Raw genomic sequence first — 19,478 nt, forward strand, 5'->3', positions numbered from 1 at the left:
GCTGGGTATAACCCTTAAGGGTGACTTTTCTCCTGGTTCTAAGGAGAATCTGAGATGCCAGTGGGTACCTCAGGGAGCGAGGCCCTTTACGGAGGCGGTAGGTGCAGTTCAGCATTGCTCTTTCTGTTGTGCCTCAGCTCTGACCATGGAGGAGCTAGCACTTGGGACAGAAAGTACTGCATTTACGTTCAGGCCTTGGCATTTTTCCTAAGGGTACCAATTATAATGGTGTTTTTTGTGAGATGGGCACACATCCATTATGAGTTGGCTTGCACCCACCAACTCATTTCGCACAGGCCACAGAACACACATCAGATGGTGACGATTCCTGTTCATGTGCAATGCTAAGGAAATCTAGATTGTTACCGGCAGAATATTGAATTCCGTATAATCGTCTGCTCTGCAATCATATGAGGTATGCAAAGAGAAAGTACAGGTTTTCAACAACCTGCCCTTCCCTTTTTATTTTCATTTATTTATTTATTTATTACCACAGGAATGATAGAATATTAATCATGATTAATACTCAGTTACTGTGAGTTATTGTAGAGCAGTGCCTGGTGGTCCCAGTCTGTGTGGTAACCCGATTTTCTTGCATAGTAGGAAACTTACCTTGCATTTAAGAGAGTTAAAATACAGCTTGACATAGGTGAAAATTACAGCAATGTAAAAGGCAGATTGGAACCACCCACTTTATGTAATTAAAAGATAAATTTAATAGTTACACACATTCTTAGTTAAATGGTATTGAAAGTTTTCAATATATACAAGCATAACAATAGATGAAATATGATTGCAGGCATCTTACTTGCTCCCGTATTTTGCTTTCTTCCTGAGAAACTGTTTTCTAGAGCTCTGCTGTAGCATGCAGCCTGAATCCCTAAGCAGCACTGAAGTTAAGGCAAGAGTCATCGTTGTCTTGACATTTGGAAGATATTGGTTATTCTGATTGTGATTGCCGAAGAGAATATCAATGATCAAAATGCTCTAGGAAGTAGACAAAAGTAAAAAGAGATAACATAATCTGCTCCATTCCTGTATTTGGAGAACTACACAGGCTAATCTTTGTTTACCCCATTTCTAAAGGGACTCCTACTGTGCATGGAGTCAGGCACCAGAACTACAAATGGAAGGGCTCATGTTCAGTTGGAGAATTTCATTTCCTTTGAGATATCTTCTCTTTAACCTTTGAGAAGCACCCTGAAACCTTTTGATTGGGTCCTCTGTGTGCTGGGTGCAGTACAACATTTAGCAAATGACAATTTCTGCTGCAAAGAATTTGCATCCAAATCCATATTGTGTCCTGTGAGCACACGGATGGAGATAAAGATGTTTTCCTTTAAAGGATGAGATTGGTGAGTCGTTTCCACAAGGAGATCCTTAGAGAGCATCCCATGGTCCCTTCCTGTAGAAGGTAGCAATATAGCTCCTCTTTATTATCTCCGTCTCTCTCTTCCCCCAACCAATCTGTCAGCTCATTTATGGTGCTGAGGAGAGGCGTCGTGTCAGAGCGATGTTCCCGTTTGCAAAATGGTAAAGTTTATTTGTTGTTCTGAGGAGCCGGTTTCACACACTGAAGAGCTGACATCTCTCTGGGAGCACAGCTGAGTCCAACATGTTCAGAACAGCCATCCACCCGAATGCCTCCTACTCAGTTGCTCAGGCCTTTCTCTACAGTAAATAAAACAAATGCAGAGAGAGCCTTGAACTGTTCCTTGATATTAGTATTTCTGTTTAACTGGAGTGTCTACCCATGTTCTTATCTGATAAATGGGTATTTCTCTGGCCGAGGAAGTCAGTTTAATGTAGGAATAGGGTGGCTCTCCAAACAGGAAATCCAGCTTCTGGAATGCTTAATGGGAAAAAAAATAAAAAATAAAAAAATAAAAAAAATAAAAAACACAACTGACTTTCAATCAGTGTATTGAGTGTTCCCCGTGTCATGAAGGTATAACAGTACAATTAGCAGTTTTATGCCAGAAAACAAAGCCATCATGAGCTGCTGGTTCTCCTATGCTACATGAAATAAGGTATGAAAACCATTAAATATGGAAAAAATATTAACACATTTTTCAAGATTTCATTGCTTATACAGGAGGCTACTGAAAATCTACTTCCTAAAACAGGAAACTGAGCAATGTGTCTTTGTATACTTTAGTCAAGAAGAGATTGCTGCACTGTTTAAAACATCACTATTCATGACATCAGCAGTTTTTAATATTTTTCACAGTGTAATTCAATTCATATTGTTGGGACATCCTGTCTAGCCATGGCTATGGTCATGTCCATTGTAAATCTGTCTTTGACCTTACCCATGCCCCATAATAGACATGACCTCAGTTTGCCAACCTATGCGTTACAACATAAAGATTTTTTAATAATGATTACTAGGAAAACAGCTGAAGAGAACTGGTTGCCTCTTGGGCTCCTTCCAGCCCTTGCATGTATGAAATCCTACTTTTTGGATGGCAGCTTCAACAACAAGTATTGTGTACATCACTAATGTGTGTATTGGTACTCCTCTCAGAAATGGTGCGTGGGGCAAGATTTCTCCTTTTCTGACTCTTAAATGGTTTTGGTCAGTGTCCTATTGCAGCAGGAAGTGGACTGATCCAAGCCTGTGGCCAACTCCCAGTATGTTGCCCTGACAGTTTAGTCTTGGTATGGCCAGGTTTAAGATCGAAAGCCCGTGGGAGAGTACAAACTGAAGTGTCAAAAATCAGCATTGCTCAGCCCAGGGTGCGCAAAGACAGAGCCTCGCAGATGGCGGTGGCGAGCGCTTTCTGTGTTTGGGTCCCACCGCATCTGGCAGGCTGGCACAGGTACGACAATTACTGACTAATGACTTTGTTCCTTCAGGTGACTACAACTCACGAAGGGATGTGGCAATTAGAAGAAGCAAAGCTATCCTGCTCCCCAACAATATCCTGGAAGGAGTACAGAAACAAGGTATGCTGGGCTGTTTGCTGCGCTTCTAAGGTTCATTGTCCTCAAAGCCACCTCATTTTTTATTCATTATAAAAAAGTGTTTAATCTGCTAAGAGGTCACTGAGCTTTGTGAGATACCTGACAAAGATCGTTAGCGTTTCTACCTTCTTCTTACTTCCAGTTTTCTGAAAGCATGAATTTCCAGGAGGGGTGGGAGGAAGGAAATTCACATGAGTCTTTGTTTCCATTCATTAAATATTTGTGTGTCAGGACTAGAGATTTGAGACTCAGATTATTAAACAAGTGGCTTCAATGATTTCAGCAAAGCCGAGTGTCCTGGCATCTTGTCCAGGATTCTTGTTTGGGATTCCCCAGGCAATTCTGCACTGAGATCAGTGGGGTTTTAGGGAGAACTTCTAGTGACTATACAAAGCAAACATGGTCTTTGGTGTTAGTCTATAAATATCTAATGTGAGCAAGCAACTCTATTTTCCTCTGTATTTAATGCGATCGTTCTGCACCCTGAGGCGGCTGAATTTACATGCTTTTGTTGTCATATGTGTAATGTGCAATATGTATTTCCTTTTTATTAATCAGACCTGCCATCAGAGAAGAGGTAGAGAGAGTTTGAAAGCACAACCAGGATAGATACTGTCATTTTGTAATCTTTTGTGCGCAGGTGGAGATGCCTGTTTCCACTAGAATAGATGGCAATATTCTGCTGCTTGCAGAACTCTTACAGATGAAAATCAGGCAAAGGACTTACTGGCTATCCATGGGGTAATTCTCCTCTGAAAGTGTGCAGTCAATTCCCATTTAGGCTAATTACACTTAAGGAGCCCTTTCCTATAACTAATGAACAATAGGCATAACCTGTTATTACATAACCATAGGCACGCACATTAATACGCTGCCGAATTGCACTACCCTGTTAAAATGCTTCCTCTACAAAATTCACTGGAGATTTTTAGAGACATTTGCTGTAATTACAGCTAGCATGGTTTCTAATTCATTTAATTTTCTTTTCTACCTAAACTGAGCATATAAGTGTGTTTTAAGAGATTGAATAAATAAATTTTTAATTATAAAATGATGCTGTATCATACATTATTAATAATAACCAACAATGTGTAATACATGTTTATGTATGAATCCATTAGGAAGATGAACTAATATATATCAGTCCTAAAAGAATGTCCTAATTTGTCCTGTGTTTGTGAATGGGGAAAATCCATGTTTAAAGCAATTAGGGGTTTATAAAAGCATTGCATTGAAAGTGGATAAAGCATTGAGCACACTTGGCACTTAGGAATTCAGTTGTTGTCTATGGCAAAGGAGGAGACCCTTTTTTGCCCTTTATTGTCGTACAGTCAGTATGGTACAGATATACAGACCTCCAGGGTAGGAGCAGCATGATGCACATAGTCCTGGTTGGCAAACACTCTGGTTATTTTTGTTATTATTAAAAAAAAAAAAAAAAATCTCCTTTGTACTCTGCCATTTCCCTTTCAGGCAGTTTTCAGGAATTGTGTCTAATATTTTCCTATTAGCGATAGCAAACTTCAGAAATCTCCATGGCAAGTTCCAGGCATTCACCAGTCTCATGGCAGGACTCAAAAAGGCTGCAATCAATGTCACAGTCACAGTTGCAGTCGTTGTTGGTGTGCTCTTCGTTGGAAGTCTGGTAGTATCTATTGGATGGACAACAGGTATCTGTCAGCCAATGTTCACAGGTATCAGGCAGCATTATAAGAAAGTCCCAAAATTGGCAGAACAAGCAGGCCAGGATAAGTGTTGCGCATTCATCTAAGAAAAAGGAAAAGCAGCAAGACATAAGAAAAAGGGCCTGCTTGATTACCCACGTTTAGGCTACTGTGACTACGCAGAAATGAGATAAACCCTTTGATTTGTTTCTATGGAAGTATTTCCTGTGTTGTTGGTCCTGGGGGAAAAAAAATAAAAAGTGACATGAAAATAGTAAAATAGTTTGGGTGAAAATGTTCTGCGGAGGTGAAGTGCAGAGGAACAAGCGTTCTTGAACTGCTTGGGCTGAGACAAAAGTTTGGAAAATAGTATCAGCTAGGACGTGTGTGTGGAGCCAGCAAGTTTTCCCCAAACTCTGGCTGCCTATGACAAAAACTTTCTATTCTATTCATTCCCCTCGAAAATCAATTAATTACTACCCGCAGTTCAAACGACAGCATCTGGGGAATGTGCCTCGGAGTGCAGCAGGGCTCTGAGCAGGTGTGAGATTCTGACTGTGTGAATCTCGTTGGAGCGCAAAGACCCAAACCTTTCAAAATTTTTTTCCCTCCTTGTTTTTTGGAAAAGAAAAATGCCTTCAACAATATGAATGCCTTTTCATTGGTTCTTTCAGGAAAGCATATGGTTATAACCGCTTTTCTTGCCCTAGAATGACTAACTGTGAACTCATTCAACTGCATTGGTTCTGTTGTGGCATTTTCTCTCTCACGTAACATAAAGTTCACTGCCAGGAAGTTTCCAGAATTACGCTTTTTTTTTTTTTTTTTCTTTCTTTTTGAAGAAAGCTTTCTTGATAAAAAACAAAATTAAGAAATCAATCCAATGTCTTTATATTTATATACGTGTATATATAAAGCAGCTATAGCAGGTAGCAAGAATGAATAACATGTGATTGAACTTCTTTCTAAGTAGCATATCATCACCAATGTTATCAATTTTAATTCTTATTTAAATATGTCAAGATCTATTTGAGTTCAGACAAGCACAACTAACTTCTAAGTTAGTTCTGTTGAATAAGAATGACTAGATTTTGGTGATACTTAGTAAATTCATGCTTATATTTTTTTCTAAGTAAATGAACTGAAATAATTATAAAATTGAAACATTTTATAAGGTGACACTGCTGCATTTAATTGTATGAAATTTACAGTGTAGAAAATGTAATCATTTTATCCAGTAGTCCATGGTGTAATTAAGACTATTCTTCTTAAGTATCTTATGTTTATGAAATTTCCTTCCTATACCTTTCCATTTTTTTTCTCTCCAAAGATCTGTTTTCTAATAACATTTTTTTTTCCTGAATGCGTGAGCCATAATGGTGCTTATGTAATCTTAAGAGAATAGATACGATTCTTAGGACCTCATCCAGGAAAGGGAGCACACAAAAAGCACAAGATTTTAATAATAAAGTAATGTTTCAGCACAGAGTCTGTGATGTGCAGTAAAGATGCTTTTAAATTCCCATCAGAGCACACACCATGAACTGTGATAATGGATGTAACACATTTCAAAAAATCTGCATGTGTGAGGCTTTTTTTTTGGTCCTGTTTTAAGTGGGGTAATGTATATAAATAATAGATATTAGCAATTAAACATCCATTCCTATGCATTCATTTATATATTTGAAAATAAATTAGCCACAAACTGCATAAAAGGAGATGCAATCTCCTGTTTTCTCCTCTGTTTTCCCTGCTGTTTGCGAAAAGGCATTATTGCATTTATCTCGGTGAGAACAATGACCTCAGCTCTCGTTCTCTACATTAGTAGATTAATTACCACAAAAGAAGAACTTCTAATAATTTTGCTAGCCTGCCTCATCTCTAAATTTTCCTTTCCTTGTCTGGTGACTGTCAGTTCGCTCTCTGCTCAGGCAGATGAAGCTCTGTATGAACCTGGTCCAAAGCTTGCTCATGCCACTGGGGTCACCCCTGGTGAGACCTATGAGCTTTGGGTCTGCTCCTCTCTCAGCAAGTCTCCGATTTCTTCAGCTATTGCTCTGCTTTCAGAGGCTCTCCATGCATCAGTGAGCAAGATTTAGCCTTGTGTATGTGAAATAAGCAGTAACTTGTCAGAGTAGAGTGAGCGGAGTATGCAGTGACAATCACAAATCTGGCTTCCTTTGGTTCTCTTGGCTTCTGTCCAGCTCTTAACATTATTAATTGAGCACAGCTTGTTTTTTTTTTTTTTTTTTTTTTTTTTTTTAATTTCCTTCACTTATAGCTTTCTAAGGAGTATGAAATCTGTTATTTGCATCACGTGGTACTCACCTGTGTGTGATTGAGGGGCTTGATCTGATAGTCATTAAACTCAGAAAATAGTGAGTGTCTGGACTAGGGGATGAGTCCCTTAAATGGAATAAATACTTCATGACCTTCATTGAAATTAAATGCATTCTAATAGATGTAACGGAGACATCCTTTTTATTATGGGATCAGTGTTACAATAGAGACAGTAATGGTTCCTTGAGAGCATTGCAGTTTATTGTGATGATCTGTATTTAGAAGTTCTTAATTTGGGGATCATTAATATGAAATACATGATAGAACCCAACTCCACTTTATATAAGATACTAATCCATTATTGCAAAAGGCACATGTAAGAAACAGAAAAAATGATTCACGGAAGCACTTTTTTCCCACACCCATGCGAATAACCAGGAATAGCTCCTCGGGTGCTGGTACTCAGCATAATTTCACTAAAATCAGGGTTGGTACAGCATTTAGACGACCAGGAGTCATGGCCCATGGTCTGTAATGGGCACAACCCGTTCTCTTCATTTTCTCTTGGTTATGCTATAGTCTGTGAAACTCTAATAAAAAATAACGCAAATATTCTGCTCATTTACCTGTGCTCTTTTGCAATAAAAAGGCTCAGCTCCCTTTCTGAAAAGGTAACAATGATTAATATTCCTGGAGCAGATTGTTTTAGCAATATGTAGTGTTCATTTGAAACAATTGCATGTGAGCTACTGGGGCTCTGCTGCAATTTTGGTTTGTAGGTACCTTTTATAGTGCTTTGTTTTCAAATATGCTTTTTCAAAATGCAGACCATACCGAGCTAACCCAAAGTCCTGTCCACATGCATCATCAGCAACAGTTTTCTACAGAATCATGGCAGAGTTTGGAGAGATCCCCCTATTTTGACCCATGTGAGTTTTGCAGTGTAGGCAGTAGAGGAGAGGTTTGGTGGTGGAACAGCAGAATAGCAGGGTTGGACGTAATGGTCCATACAACTGCATATGCTAATGTCCTTATAGGACATGTCCAGACCATGAAACACTCCATCTGTTCAGCAACCACTGCAGCTGCTGCAATAGCAAACACAACAGCCCCAGCTGTAGGGAAGAAGTAGGCCCATGTTTGACACTGTTTTATCTGATATTGACACTAGTACCTCCGTGGAAACACTGCTTACAAAGGTACAAATGCTTCATTGCACAACAGCTCCATAGGCTTTAAGCTCTTCTATGAATTTAGTATCACTGACAATTTAAGATCATCATCTACAGATTCTCATGTATCATAAAAAGTGTCTACGAGGCAAATTAGTACTGCTTTTGGCTATGTTCTTGAGCCTCCCATTCAGCATGTAAACATTTATTTCAAGTTAGATACATGTAGTGCTCTTGAAATGGATGTTATTTAGAAATGAGCTTAAATGCAATCTGTGTTATCCAACATACCATTGCTGTCTCTCTGACGTACTGATGCATCATCCTCAATGTAGGTGAACTCTCTGCATTTCTCCAGGGAAGCAATGGATGATCTGCTTGCGTTGGATAATTTCTTCTCATTTTTGGTTTCCTTTGATGAAGCATCTGTGATGCTGAATTCTGTGACAGTACTCATAACAATGCTTTTCACAGGCTTTTCATCTGTATGCTTTTCATTTATAAGCTGGTTATCTGGTGGGATTAAGAGAAAAAAAGACTTGTTTGTGGTACTAAGGCAAAGATCTGAAGGAATAACATATGCAGAATTTCCAAGCCTACAGGTGTTACTTCCGAGGCCTAACCCTACTTACCTGATGATTTCAGTCTCTTTGGATAAGTTTATTCATAGAACAAGGATTTATATATTTGCACCCTAAGGTTTTCTCTTAAACCCGGGGGGTTTACAGGCTAGGGTAACTACTCAGTTCCATTGGGTGGGTTCAGGTGAGGAAGGAGAACAGAACTATCGGCTCAGTTGATGGTACCTAGATTCAGATGTGCCAGCTTGCCATGGTTCGTAGTCTTGTTGCAAAGCAAGCCAGATGGTTTCTCTTTAACATCCAGATTCGTTATTTCATAATTTCATCCCCACTTGTGTTTTTGGCCTGGAAGTCAACTAGAAGGTGGGATCCTCCACATGCTGTCAGTGTGCCAGAGAGGCAGCTCAAAAATGAGAGGGAGAACTTACTTGTAAGCCCCAACTAGGGGAAAGGTTAAGAGGAGTTCCAAGCTCAATTTATTCTCAAAGAACTTCTCAGGAACAGATAAACATGAGTAGATAAACAGTTTCACTTATTCTCCAAAGTGATCAAGAGGCCAAGAAACACAGTCATTCTTTCTACTGCTGGGATGATAAAACCTCGTCAGTTCTTATCTACAGCTGATTAACTCCTGCACCTCTCATCAAGCACAGCCTCACTTTTTATCTTACTTAAATCTTGCGATACGCTTGCTCTTAAGCTATATAGAGAAAATCAATCTTTACAAACACCTTAGTTTTGCAAACATTGCTTCCTGACAGGAGCAGTAAGTGCTCTAACGCAACTGGTTTGCGTTCTGCTGCAAGGAGCTTGAAGAGAGATCCTGCATCTCTTGTTTTTCAGATACCTTTGACACCTGCTGTATATTAAAGAAAGGCCAATAAAAGATTGATAGAGTGTGAAATTGCAGTTGTGTCCACTTGTAGCCAAAAGGAGGATATTTGGATGGGATGAATGGATTGCAAAATAAGTGAAAATTCTGCTCAGTGGGAGGAAGCAGGCTGAGGCATAACTGGTATCTGTAGAGTCTAGTGGAGGCAACTGAGGTGGTGATGGGTCTGGAGTACCTGATGTAAGAGAAGAAGATGAGGGAGCTGGACTTGTTTGTCTTGGAGAAGAGAAGGCAGAGATCAGTGCTAGATACTTTTTTCTTCTTCATACCCAAAGTTACAGAGAACCAGACCCCAACTCCACTCAGTAGTGCCCAGAGGTAAAGGGACCAGAGGCCACTGTCACAAGTTGCAGCAAAGGCAATTGGGATTGCTTGAAGAAGCAAATTCTTCATCATGGGATCTGGAAAGCACTGGAACTGGCCCTGGTGAGGCTGGGAAGTCTGCTCAAGCAGGCAAGTCCCCAGCAACCTGCTCTTATTGCAGAGTTAGCCATGGTTTGAGGAGGAGGCCAGGTGAGATGACTTCCAGAGCTCTCTTCCAATCTTAATTTTTCTATGATTCCACAAACAGAATGAGCGAAGAATTTGTTTAAACTATTACCCATAGTCAGATTTCATGCTATTTTAGACCATCGTCATGCGGTGAAATTGCTAGAAGTGAAAAAACTGGGTAAAGGTTAGTAGAGTAATACCATGGAAGAGGGTGAGAGGAAATACTAAGCTATTATTTTCATTTAAAGTCATTGTCATAAAAATGTTTGTTGGCAGGTGTTTGGCTGGATTGTTAACTTCTAGTAGTGACAAGGTCTGACGTGAAGGAAATAGTTTTCCCTGTCCTGGGGAGTTTATGGGGTGGCCTTAGGGAAGGGGTGACTGGTGGGATAGAAAGAAAGGGAAGTATGACAGTGGTGGCACAGAAAGGAGTCTTGGAAACCTACAGCTGTCAGGTTTTGTGAGTGTTATGAGGATGGAATGCCCCAGGTGAGACTTGGGAAGGGCAGGAGAGGCAGTGGCTCCTCTGGGTGGGAGGCAGCAGTGCAAAGGCTGTAGGTCGCACATTTGCATGTAAAAAAACAGTGTCTTGGACAAAGCACATCTGTGATTTTGCTTGGCTATAAAAAATTGGCAATGGCTTTTCCCTCAGAGTAAGTAAATACAGCTTTTTTTTCCTCTCTGACTTCTTGTCTAGACTCTTAAACCAAAAATGTGAAAATTCATGCGTTTTGGATGTATTTACTTATAGGTACAGCAACCACTATTTTCCAGCATTTATAAATCAATGACATATCACAATTTCCCCTGCACTTTCATTCAATAACATGCCATCTCCAGAAGGCTGTGCTAATTGAAGAAGCAGGGATCTGGAGGAAGCACTGTCCTGCTCGTGCATTGGTTTTATTGGATAATAATTGATTTGTGGGTCCAAAAGACACGTGCCCCACCTGGTATTCAGGTGCCAATCTTACAAATGGATCTTGCTTGTCCAGGCTGAGAGCCATACATGGGCTGAGCAGTTGAATACACTTGGGTCACATTGAAAGGTCTGTGCAAGAATGGCATTTTCTATCATTTCCCCCTTTCCAAACTGGCCCTAAAGTCTAATCTGGATATATTTTAAATTGCAATGTATCTGTTCAGCTTCCCATTTTTGCCACAATACAACGGTCCACAGAAAGCATTTGAGCATTCAACAAATGAGACTGAAAAAAATCAGACGGAAGTAATCAGTAAATGCCAGACTAACATTTACTGTATCCACCAACTTCTACTATTCATGCTTCGAGTCAATTTTTATTCTTGAAGTGCTGTTGAAGAGAAATCAAAACCAGAAATAGAAAGGCATAGACATAACCTGAATTTTTCAGTACAGCACCATCAAACAAAAGGGTAACAAAAGCTGTCATTCAAGGACTCTTCTGTTTGTTAAAGCATACTACATCTTTGAAAATACAGTACATTCTAGTGTCAGACTCTTAGTTTGAAAAGCTCCCTTTAAGTAATGTTATACTTGTCTTGTACAGCTAGATCAAGTCTTCACGCAATCACCGTAACAAGCAACTTGCTATGACAAGTGAGATCCTTGCTTCCAGAAAACAGTGCAAGAGAGGCTAAAGCAGTGTACAATTATAGGTCTCCATTTCATTTTTATGCAATTACCTTCAGTTCAGCTGCGGGTCCATCTACATTATGTCTTTTATCAATTTAATGTTTGCACAAAGTGTCTAAAGAAATAAAGATTATGCTAGACCAGCATAAAAAAAAAGTGGTTAGCATTTTTTTTTTTTCTTTTATAGTTTGTTGCTGCATGGAACAGTAATAGGTTGCGGGATTGGAACAAATAAGTGGAGCCAAATAGGCTTTAAAAATATATTATGTACAACTGATTATTTATGATTACTTTTAAATGAGAATGTAAAAGAATTAAATTACAATTAGAGATGGGCAGAAGGTCAGACTTTGTTACTGTCTTCTAAGAGCCTGTGTCCACAGTTTTACATGCCCACAAAGATCTGTTTTTCACATGCAGAAATCATCCGTTGAACTTAATTAGAAGGGGAAAAATAGGTAATTGTGATGAAAAAAGCTCAGGCTATTCAGGGTTAGTAAGACTGTTAGAGGTAGGTAGAGGTAAACAGCCTTAATGTACCATTTTTAAAGTGTGTCCTGGAGAAGCAACTTTATTCCTTGGCTGGGAAGTTGGGGCTTGCCTTGACTGTTATTGCAGAGGACTGGGATTGCTTTCCTAAGTTTCTCATGTAAAGACAGAGATGGAAATTTCATGTGAAATTTTTTTTTTTTTTTTTTTTTTTTTTTTTTAAGCCAGGTGAATTCAAGACAACAGTGTCTTTAATTGGATTGCAGCCAGGTAATGCTGCAGGGGGGCAGTTGCCTCTAAGAAAGAAGGAGAGGGAAGAGAGTGAAGGAGAGGGAAGGAACTGATCTATCACCCTGTGCAGGACTCGCACACATCTTGCAGCAAAGGACGGGTGGGTCTGTGGCTTTACTCGCCACTGACATTTGTTCCCAAGCAGCTCTGGCTATGGCCCCTTGCCTTGCGCTCCTGTGGCAAAGAGTCCTGAGGTTAAGTGGTGAATTCTGTGGGAAACTCTGGCAGTTTAGGACATGTAACTTCTTAATTTCACCGTAAGGCATCTTCATGTATCAGTGCAGAGAAAGCACCAAAAGAACGCTGGGCTGATCTCCCTGCCATTCCTTATCCCACGTACTGCTGTCACTGCCTGTCTATTTAATACCTCACATGCTCATCACTCGAAGAGCTGAGTGCCATGTCCGTTCAGACCTGAGATGGAGCCGGCAGAGCTACTTCAGGTCTGATGGATGATAACTTGTAAGCTCATAGGCTTGAACTGAACTCACTTGGTTTGGAAAGACTCATAGCAATCAATATAAAACCCAAGCCCCAGGTTTGGATAGGTGTTTTTAAAAGAAAAAAAAAAAAAAGAGAGAAAGGGACTGGTAACCAGCCTAAAGGACACAATTTGTTCTTTAAGTAATAATAAATAATAATTTACAGCAATGGGAATGCACGCCAGGTGCACCTCTGCATGGTGCAATATGTGCGCAGGGACAGCAGCTTACCTGGGCAGTTCTCGCTGCTCAGCGTCGCCCTGGGGAGCGCTGGGAGAGTCAGGGAGCTGGTGCAGCTGTCTTGGTGGAAAAACAACACAACAGTACAGAGGCACACTGTAAATAAATGTGGTTCATCACACAAATCACCATCAGCCATTGAATGTAAGTAATTTACTTTAAGGGTTGTTGCTTTGGGGAGAAATAGAGGCAAGTATGCTTCCTTGGGAGGGGAGGTTACAATGGAACGTACACTGTTTCTGGTATCTATGCCTTGCTTTGATAAAATAACCCAAAAGAAAAACAAATTGCTAAGAGAGAGAGTTTTAGTTGAGGAGACGGGACAGAGGATCACTGTCAGGAGCAGAAGTTCCCATTTGGAGTAGGTACAGAAAGTTTTGGGGCTGGGAGGTTTGCAATGAACTGTGAGGCATAATCCATGCCCGAGCACCCCAGAAACCTTAAATAAAGTTCCCAAATGGTCAGCAAAGGAAGGGAGAGGAAAATGCACCTCCAAGCCCCAGCCTCCATGGCTTAGCCCTCTTGGACAAGATGCCCAAGGTCCTCCTGTGGGTGCTGAGCTACACTTGCCACCCCACCTGCTCCCTGCACAGGGCTTGGAGGATTAAATCCCACTTCCTTCTCCCTCCTGGGATCAGATAGGCAAAGTGGGACGGGGTGGTTTATTTTTGCTATAGGGAAACAGGAAATGGTACACAAGGCTATAAATACATACTGGGCTTCATGTGACATCACCAACTTGTGCAAGTGCTTCTCTTTTGATTTATGATGATGCACTGGTAATTCACAGAAGCTTTGGGCTTACTTTTTTATTTTTATTTTTTTTCTGTTGCAGTACCAAAGCTAATGGTGCAATCCCAGGAGGGGGTATTTTATCAATAGTGAATTTTTGACCTCATTGCATACGTTTTAACTTCATGAATTAGTGACCCAGCTGACTGTAAAGCCTTCTATAGGCTTATTATAAATCTATCACAGGACTAGCAAAAAAATTTGGCCCAGATCCTAAACTCTGACGGGCATGTGTTGATGGACTGCATACCGAGCACTTCCACTAATATTTCTTGCTAATTATACCATATATTAAAAAAAATGAATGAAGCCAATGTTTATATGCAGCTTTAACTGCTTTTGATATAGGAAAGCAACACAATCCCTAATAAATTTTCACCTTCAACATTTCTATTCATTATAAATTTTACCATGATGAATGAAGTTAGAACGGGAGAGGGAGGGGGTTCATCTTGAAATCTGTTCAGTGAATGACTGAATTCACTTCCCTTCCCCGACTCGCGCTGAGGAAGGAGGGAACAGATGGACACAGGAAGAAGAGGGAGGCGAGCATGGAATGAAGGAGATGGGCGAGGAACAGATGGAATCGGGGGAAAGATAAGGGGAGAGTCAGGAAGGATGGAAGGAAAGTTTTCCATTTGACCTTGAGCTGAAATGAAGATCTGCATATACCTCGGGGCACCTAGGTGTTGCTTTGGGATGCGTCCTTTTTTTCCCTCTGTGGCACTTGCACCTCAAAGCCCTGGGGGCTGTGCCAGCAGTCCAGGAGATTCACAGGACGGTACCCTACATTTTCTTGAGGAGATAGCTGCTGCAGGTGGGCATCTCTGCTGTGTTCAAGCCCCCTTGGCAATGGCAGAGGAGAAATGAATGCAAACCCAGTGCCCAAAGTGGGTTGGGAAGTGGAAGTCTCCCAGGCATCCCATCCAGCCCAGGAATTGGAGCTTATGATTTTGAAGAGGTATCCTGCATCCTATTTGCTGTTAGATGGCCAAAATACTCCATGATTTATGATTTTACTTGCTTAAAATAAGACATACGAGATGGCCTGATTTTCAGAATATGCTGAGCATCTGCGCTTTGAGGTGTATTGAATTATATAGTCCAAATCACTAGTAAGTCCTGGAAAATCTTGAGTATATTCTTAATTCTATTAAATTGCCTGCATTGGTTCTGGCTTTGCTAGCTGAAAAATGGAAGAGGTGAAAGTTAAATATTGGCCATGTGTGTCATTCCCTTTGAAGAAAATGGGAGCCATGTGCACTCACCTAACAGCAAAGTTTGGCCCCAACTATGATTTCACAGCTGGGCCCTAACTTCAGGAATGCCAAAGCACTAAATGATTCAATTGGAGTAATCTGATCAATGCTGTATTTTTGCTCTGAATTTAAATTGCAAACACAGCAAGAGCAGAGTTAGTTTTCTTCTCTCTCAAAATCACTTTTCTCTGCGGAATTGATAACATAAACACGAAGTTTTGCTCTCATCACACAAATAAGTGAAACGGAAGAAAACGTATGTCAAATAAAATGCACAACATTACGTCCTTTTTACTTTTTGGAGGCTGTTTAAGAAAATGGCTTCATTAATTTTGACTGAATAAAAGGTTCCTTTAAGGGATTTCAATAGGTGACATGAAAAATGTTAATACGAATGATCAAGACAATGGAGGTTAAAACTGTTTTGAAAATATGTTTCTTTTATGGATCTCAGCTGTTGGAAGAGTTACAGAATAAATATACGGTAGTGCTGACATTCAGTGCTGTTTCATCTTAGCAAAAGAGTTTTTAATAAAGAAAATTCTTTTCAAGGAATGCTTTCTGCAGCCAGTCTTCAAAAAGAGGCTTTCCCCCCTCCTAGTTTAATAAAATTAAAGTAATTTATGTCATATTGATATGTCGATATGTTTTTCAATAAACTTTTTAACAGAGATTTTTTAAAAAATCCTCTTCACTTTAAAAATTATAATTATATGTCTTCCTCCCACTTTGAAAATGGCACAAGGTGCTCATTTGCAGAGCTCTACTGTTCAAATCTTCACTGAGAATAGAAATGTCATGACTCAGTTAACAATGCTTTATTATTCACGTTGATCTTTTTTTATAGTGTTCTTTATCTCAAAAACATTGTAAATCAGATATCTTCCTCCCACTCTTTTGTTCATTTGCAAATTTTTATTATTCTAGTTTAAAAAAGCAATGGAGTGTCAAGAGTCAGTGTATATTGTTTATGCTCTTTTTTGCTTTAAAATTACTTTTAACTATTAAAAAGTGAATGTGTACAGCTGGGGGGGAGGGGACTGGGGTGGATTTAAAGATGCTTAAAAAGAATTGAAAGGATCAGTGTGAATTGTGGTAACGGACTTTGCAAAAAAAAAAAGGGGGGGGACCAAAAACTACAAAAAGGTTTTTATGTGCAAATTCAAAATTGCCTGTTGCATCAGACATCATCATCTGCATTAAACACCAGACATAATTCATGCTCACAACAAACGTAATAGCGAAACTCACAGGTGCTTTTGTGCAAACCATCACAGGATGGTTTGCAGGTGCCTGCCCAGAGCCCTGCGCTCTCCAGCACTCTGCGTCAGAGCTTGGTGCCAGGTCCTCCAGAGCCCTCAGCTGATATGCCCTGGATTAATCACTGGATTTTCACAGGAACTTCACAGCTTTGGTATGAACTGCAGCAGAAATGTAACCTCAGCAGGTCGTGGGTTCACAGAAACCTTTGGGGCAGGGTGCGAGGTACAGCCACCATCCTCCAGGACAGCTGTGCCAGAGCCCCCAGGGTTTCTTTCTATACTAGATCTTCCAATTCTGTTTCAGACACTTTTCTTCCCTACCAAATTTTGCTTCATGTCCCTATTCATGTCCTGTTTGTTGGGATTGTATGTAATAATTCCTTTATAGTAATTGAGGCTCTGCCAGTGAGCAGGCAGACCCTGTGGTGTTTCACATATGCCTCTATGTGCTGAGGAAGCAGCAACTTTTAAAGCTGAATTTAAGTCCCAGATTGGACTTTCGATTCTTGTGGGTGCTGTGGCATATCACTCCAAAACTTTTGTAAAGAGAAATAGTCTCCATTCCATATTATCTTTTTCTTCCTTTTTTTTTTTTTTCTCCTTATTGCAAAGAATTTTTTTTCCCACCTAAAACTCTCTGCAAATACAATTTGGAAAGAACTTTAATTTTTGGTTTTTATTTTTGGTAAGCTCTCTCTAATGAGCAGTGGAAATCTTTGAGGCAACTCCAGGCAGAGTTTGTGAACTTGAAAAGACAGTGCAGTGTCTTTCGTTAATGTCCCATGGTCTTTGGCACCTGTGTCACTTCCTGAATGACACTGAAGTTACGTGCCCGGAGTTTATTCCCAAAGCAGGTGTTATACACAGCTATGGTCGCACAGATATCCTCACATAGCATTAATGCCAGAGGTGCTCTGAGGCTGTCAGCATTCTGGTGGGGGTAAATGCCATCAAAGCAGTATGTTTTCTTAAAATATACCCAGAAGGTAGCTCAAAAAAAGCTGCAAATCACTGAAGATGCAGCATTTAACATAGAAGGGCCTTTAAAGCTCTACTCATGGTAAATTGACATGTGATAGTATATAACTATAAAAAACATGTCTTCTAATAAGTTATGAAAACTTTTTTTTTTTTTTTTTTTTCTTTAAATACAATGTTGAGTGGCAATCTGTGAGAGTCATGTCTTCTAGCGACTTTCTTAGCAAAAACTCCCATTTTCTTCTCTCTCAGCTGCGTGCAGTACTGGAGCATGACTGGGAGCAGGACTTGTCCACTGGAGCAAATATTATTAATCTTACTGCCATCTGAGTCCCTCCCTGGGTGCTGCTGAGCAGCCCTTGCTGGGCTGTGCTGGAAAGCCGTTTATCCATTTCCACGAGGGCCTGATCCAGTATCAGCAGATGTCAATGGAAAAGCTTCCAGGGAACTCAGCAGATCAGGTTCTGAAACAGCTTCCAGTACAATTGCCTTCTCTGTGTTTCATTGCTCTTTTCTTCAGAAAGAGTTGTAGACAAAGCACTTACCAATAGGTGAAGCAGAAGAAATACCACGCTATACATCTTTTCTCCAAACACTTTTTTTTTTTTTTTTTTTTTTCCCCCTGGGGAACACTAGAGGTGCAGAATATGTGTTCTGGGGGGTGCACAGATGACATCCACTCATTTTTAATTGTCCAGCAAGTACTTTCAGGGTGGTGCACTCTTGTCTGTTCTGGCAAAGGCCAACACGGTAACTGTTCTGCTCCCAGCATTAAATACACTCCTCTCATTGTGCAGCGGAAGGATGTTTTTAAAACTGCAGCCTACCACTAATCCTGAATAGTGTAGGAGAGACCAGTGAAACTCAAGATGTCTCTCCCTGTGTATATTAACTTGTTTGGAACAAAATAGTGTTCTTGGAAAGCATGAATCTTATGGCAGAAGAAAGTTTCCTTCATGACTGTGCTCCAAAGGTTTCCGAACAGCTGCTTGATCATTTGGGTGCATGAAATATTAGGTTCAGCCTGGTCACGAGCAAGCACTTAATTTCTTCTCACCATGGCACCTTCGCTGTGGTCATTTCTGCCTGGCTTTGTAATATTGGCGAGAGCAGTGCTAGCACAATGTCTTCATTGTACAGGCTTTCAGAGGAGAGTTGCAGAGTTCCTGAAATCTCAGTGAAATGCCAAACTATCTCTGACACCAGCTGTTTGTCCAGTTTTATAAGAAACTCTACTCCCAAGGAGTTTTGCTAGTGCCTGATGTGAGCAGCAACCACTGGGCCATGTACAGGGGTCGAAGGGTTGGTTAGGCAACCTGCAGAGCACTGAGCTCGCCAAAGCCCCAAGGGCAGCATCCCTCAGCTGCCCGATACAGGGTGGGTGAGAGCACCTGCTGGAGGAGCTCATCTCCTCCTCAGCACTTCCTCACATCAAAAGTCTCACAGGTGGACAACCCCTTCTAAGCAAGGAGGTCACAGCTCAGGCCCTGAGAGGAAAAACTGGGTGTAAATGAGATGGAAGAGATGTCACCGCTCTAACGCTGAGATTAGGCAAAATCTAACACCCATTAATCCTTCAGAGCAGGGCCTCTAGTTTGTTCTTTTTTTTTTTTTTTTTTTTTTTTTTTTTTTCAGTCTATTCTGTATTCAAAGCAAGTACATTTTTTTCTGTCACTATACCACTATTGTTAACAACTATAAATGTATTAAAAACACAGGGGCATTTTGGTATGTGTATTGTGCATAAGAAATATTGTTACATGACAAGCTCCAATTGGCAAGTGAAAAGAGGTTTTATTGAAGGAAATAGCAGTAGCAAACAGTGAACTATGCAGAATAATGGTAATTGTTCCTTTAACATTGGCAGCGCACGTTCACTTAATATGACTGCTCCTCTGTCTCTGCCTCATCCAGACCCAGAGGACCTGTTAGACAAGCAGGCAGCCACCTCTCTCTGGGATCAAGCTGTCAATGCAAACTTGCTTTCTTTCTGTTTCTCAGAGCTAAGCTATACCCCCAGAG

At 40.4% G+C, this 19,478-nt stretch overlaps 1 protein-coding gene and 1 long non-coding RNA gene across 4 annotated transcripts in view; both read right to left on the reverse strand.

The window, feature by feature from the left end:
* Window positions 1-4,240: 4,240 nt before the first annotated feature.
* MDFIC2 (MyoD family inhibitor domain containing 2) overlaps window positions 4,241-19,478 on the reverse strand; it is a 43,036-nt gene continuing 27,798 nt past the window's right edge. For 2 of the 3 annotated variants that reach the window (XM_035337718.1, XM_035337719.1), the window contains 3 exons: window positions 13,157-13,225; window positions 8,375-8,596; window positions 4,241-4,619 (listed from right to left, as the gene is read on the reverse strand). In XM_035337718.1, coding sequence (XP_035193609.1) covers window positions 4,285-4,619; window positions 8,375-8,596; window positions 13,157-13,225 — 626 coding nt within the window. In that variant the 3' untranslated portion in view covers window positions 4,241-4,284. Of the gene's footprint in view, window positions 4,735-8,374; window positions 8,597-13,156; window positions 13,226-19,478 lie in introns of all 3 variants that reach the window. The other variant, XM_035337722.1, reaches the window with a different exon arrangement.
* LOC118173298 lies at window positions 17,079-19,051 on the reverse strand. Its single transcript, XR_004754115.1, has 2 exons — window positions 18,206-19,051; window positions 17,079-17,699 (listed from the first exon to the last, which is right to left on the reverse strand). It is a non-coding gene; the product is annotated as an uncharacterized LOC118173298 (long non-coding RNA).

The sequence above is a fragment of the Oxyura jamaicensis genome, chromosome 12 (assembly GCF_011077185.1).
Source record: "Oxyura jamaicensis isolate SHBP4307 breed ruddy duck chromosome 12, BPBGC_Ojam_1.0, whole genome shotgun sequence".
Classification (NCBI taxonomy): domain Eukaryota; kingdom Metazoa; phylum Chordata; class Aves; order Anseriformes; family Anatidae; genus Oxyura; species Oxyura jamaicensis.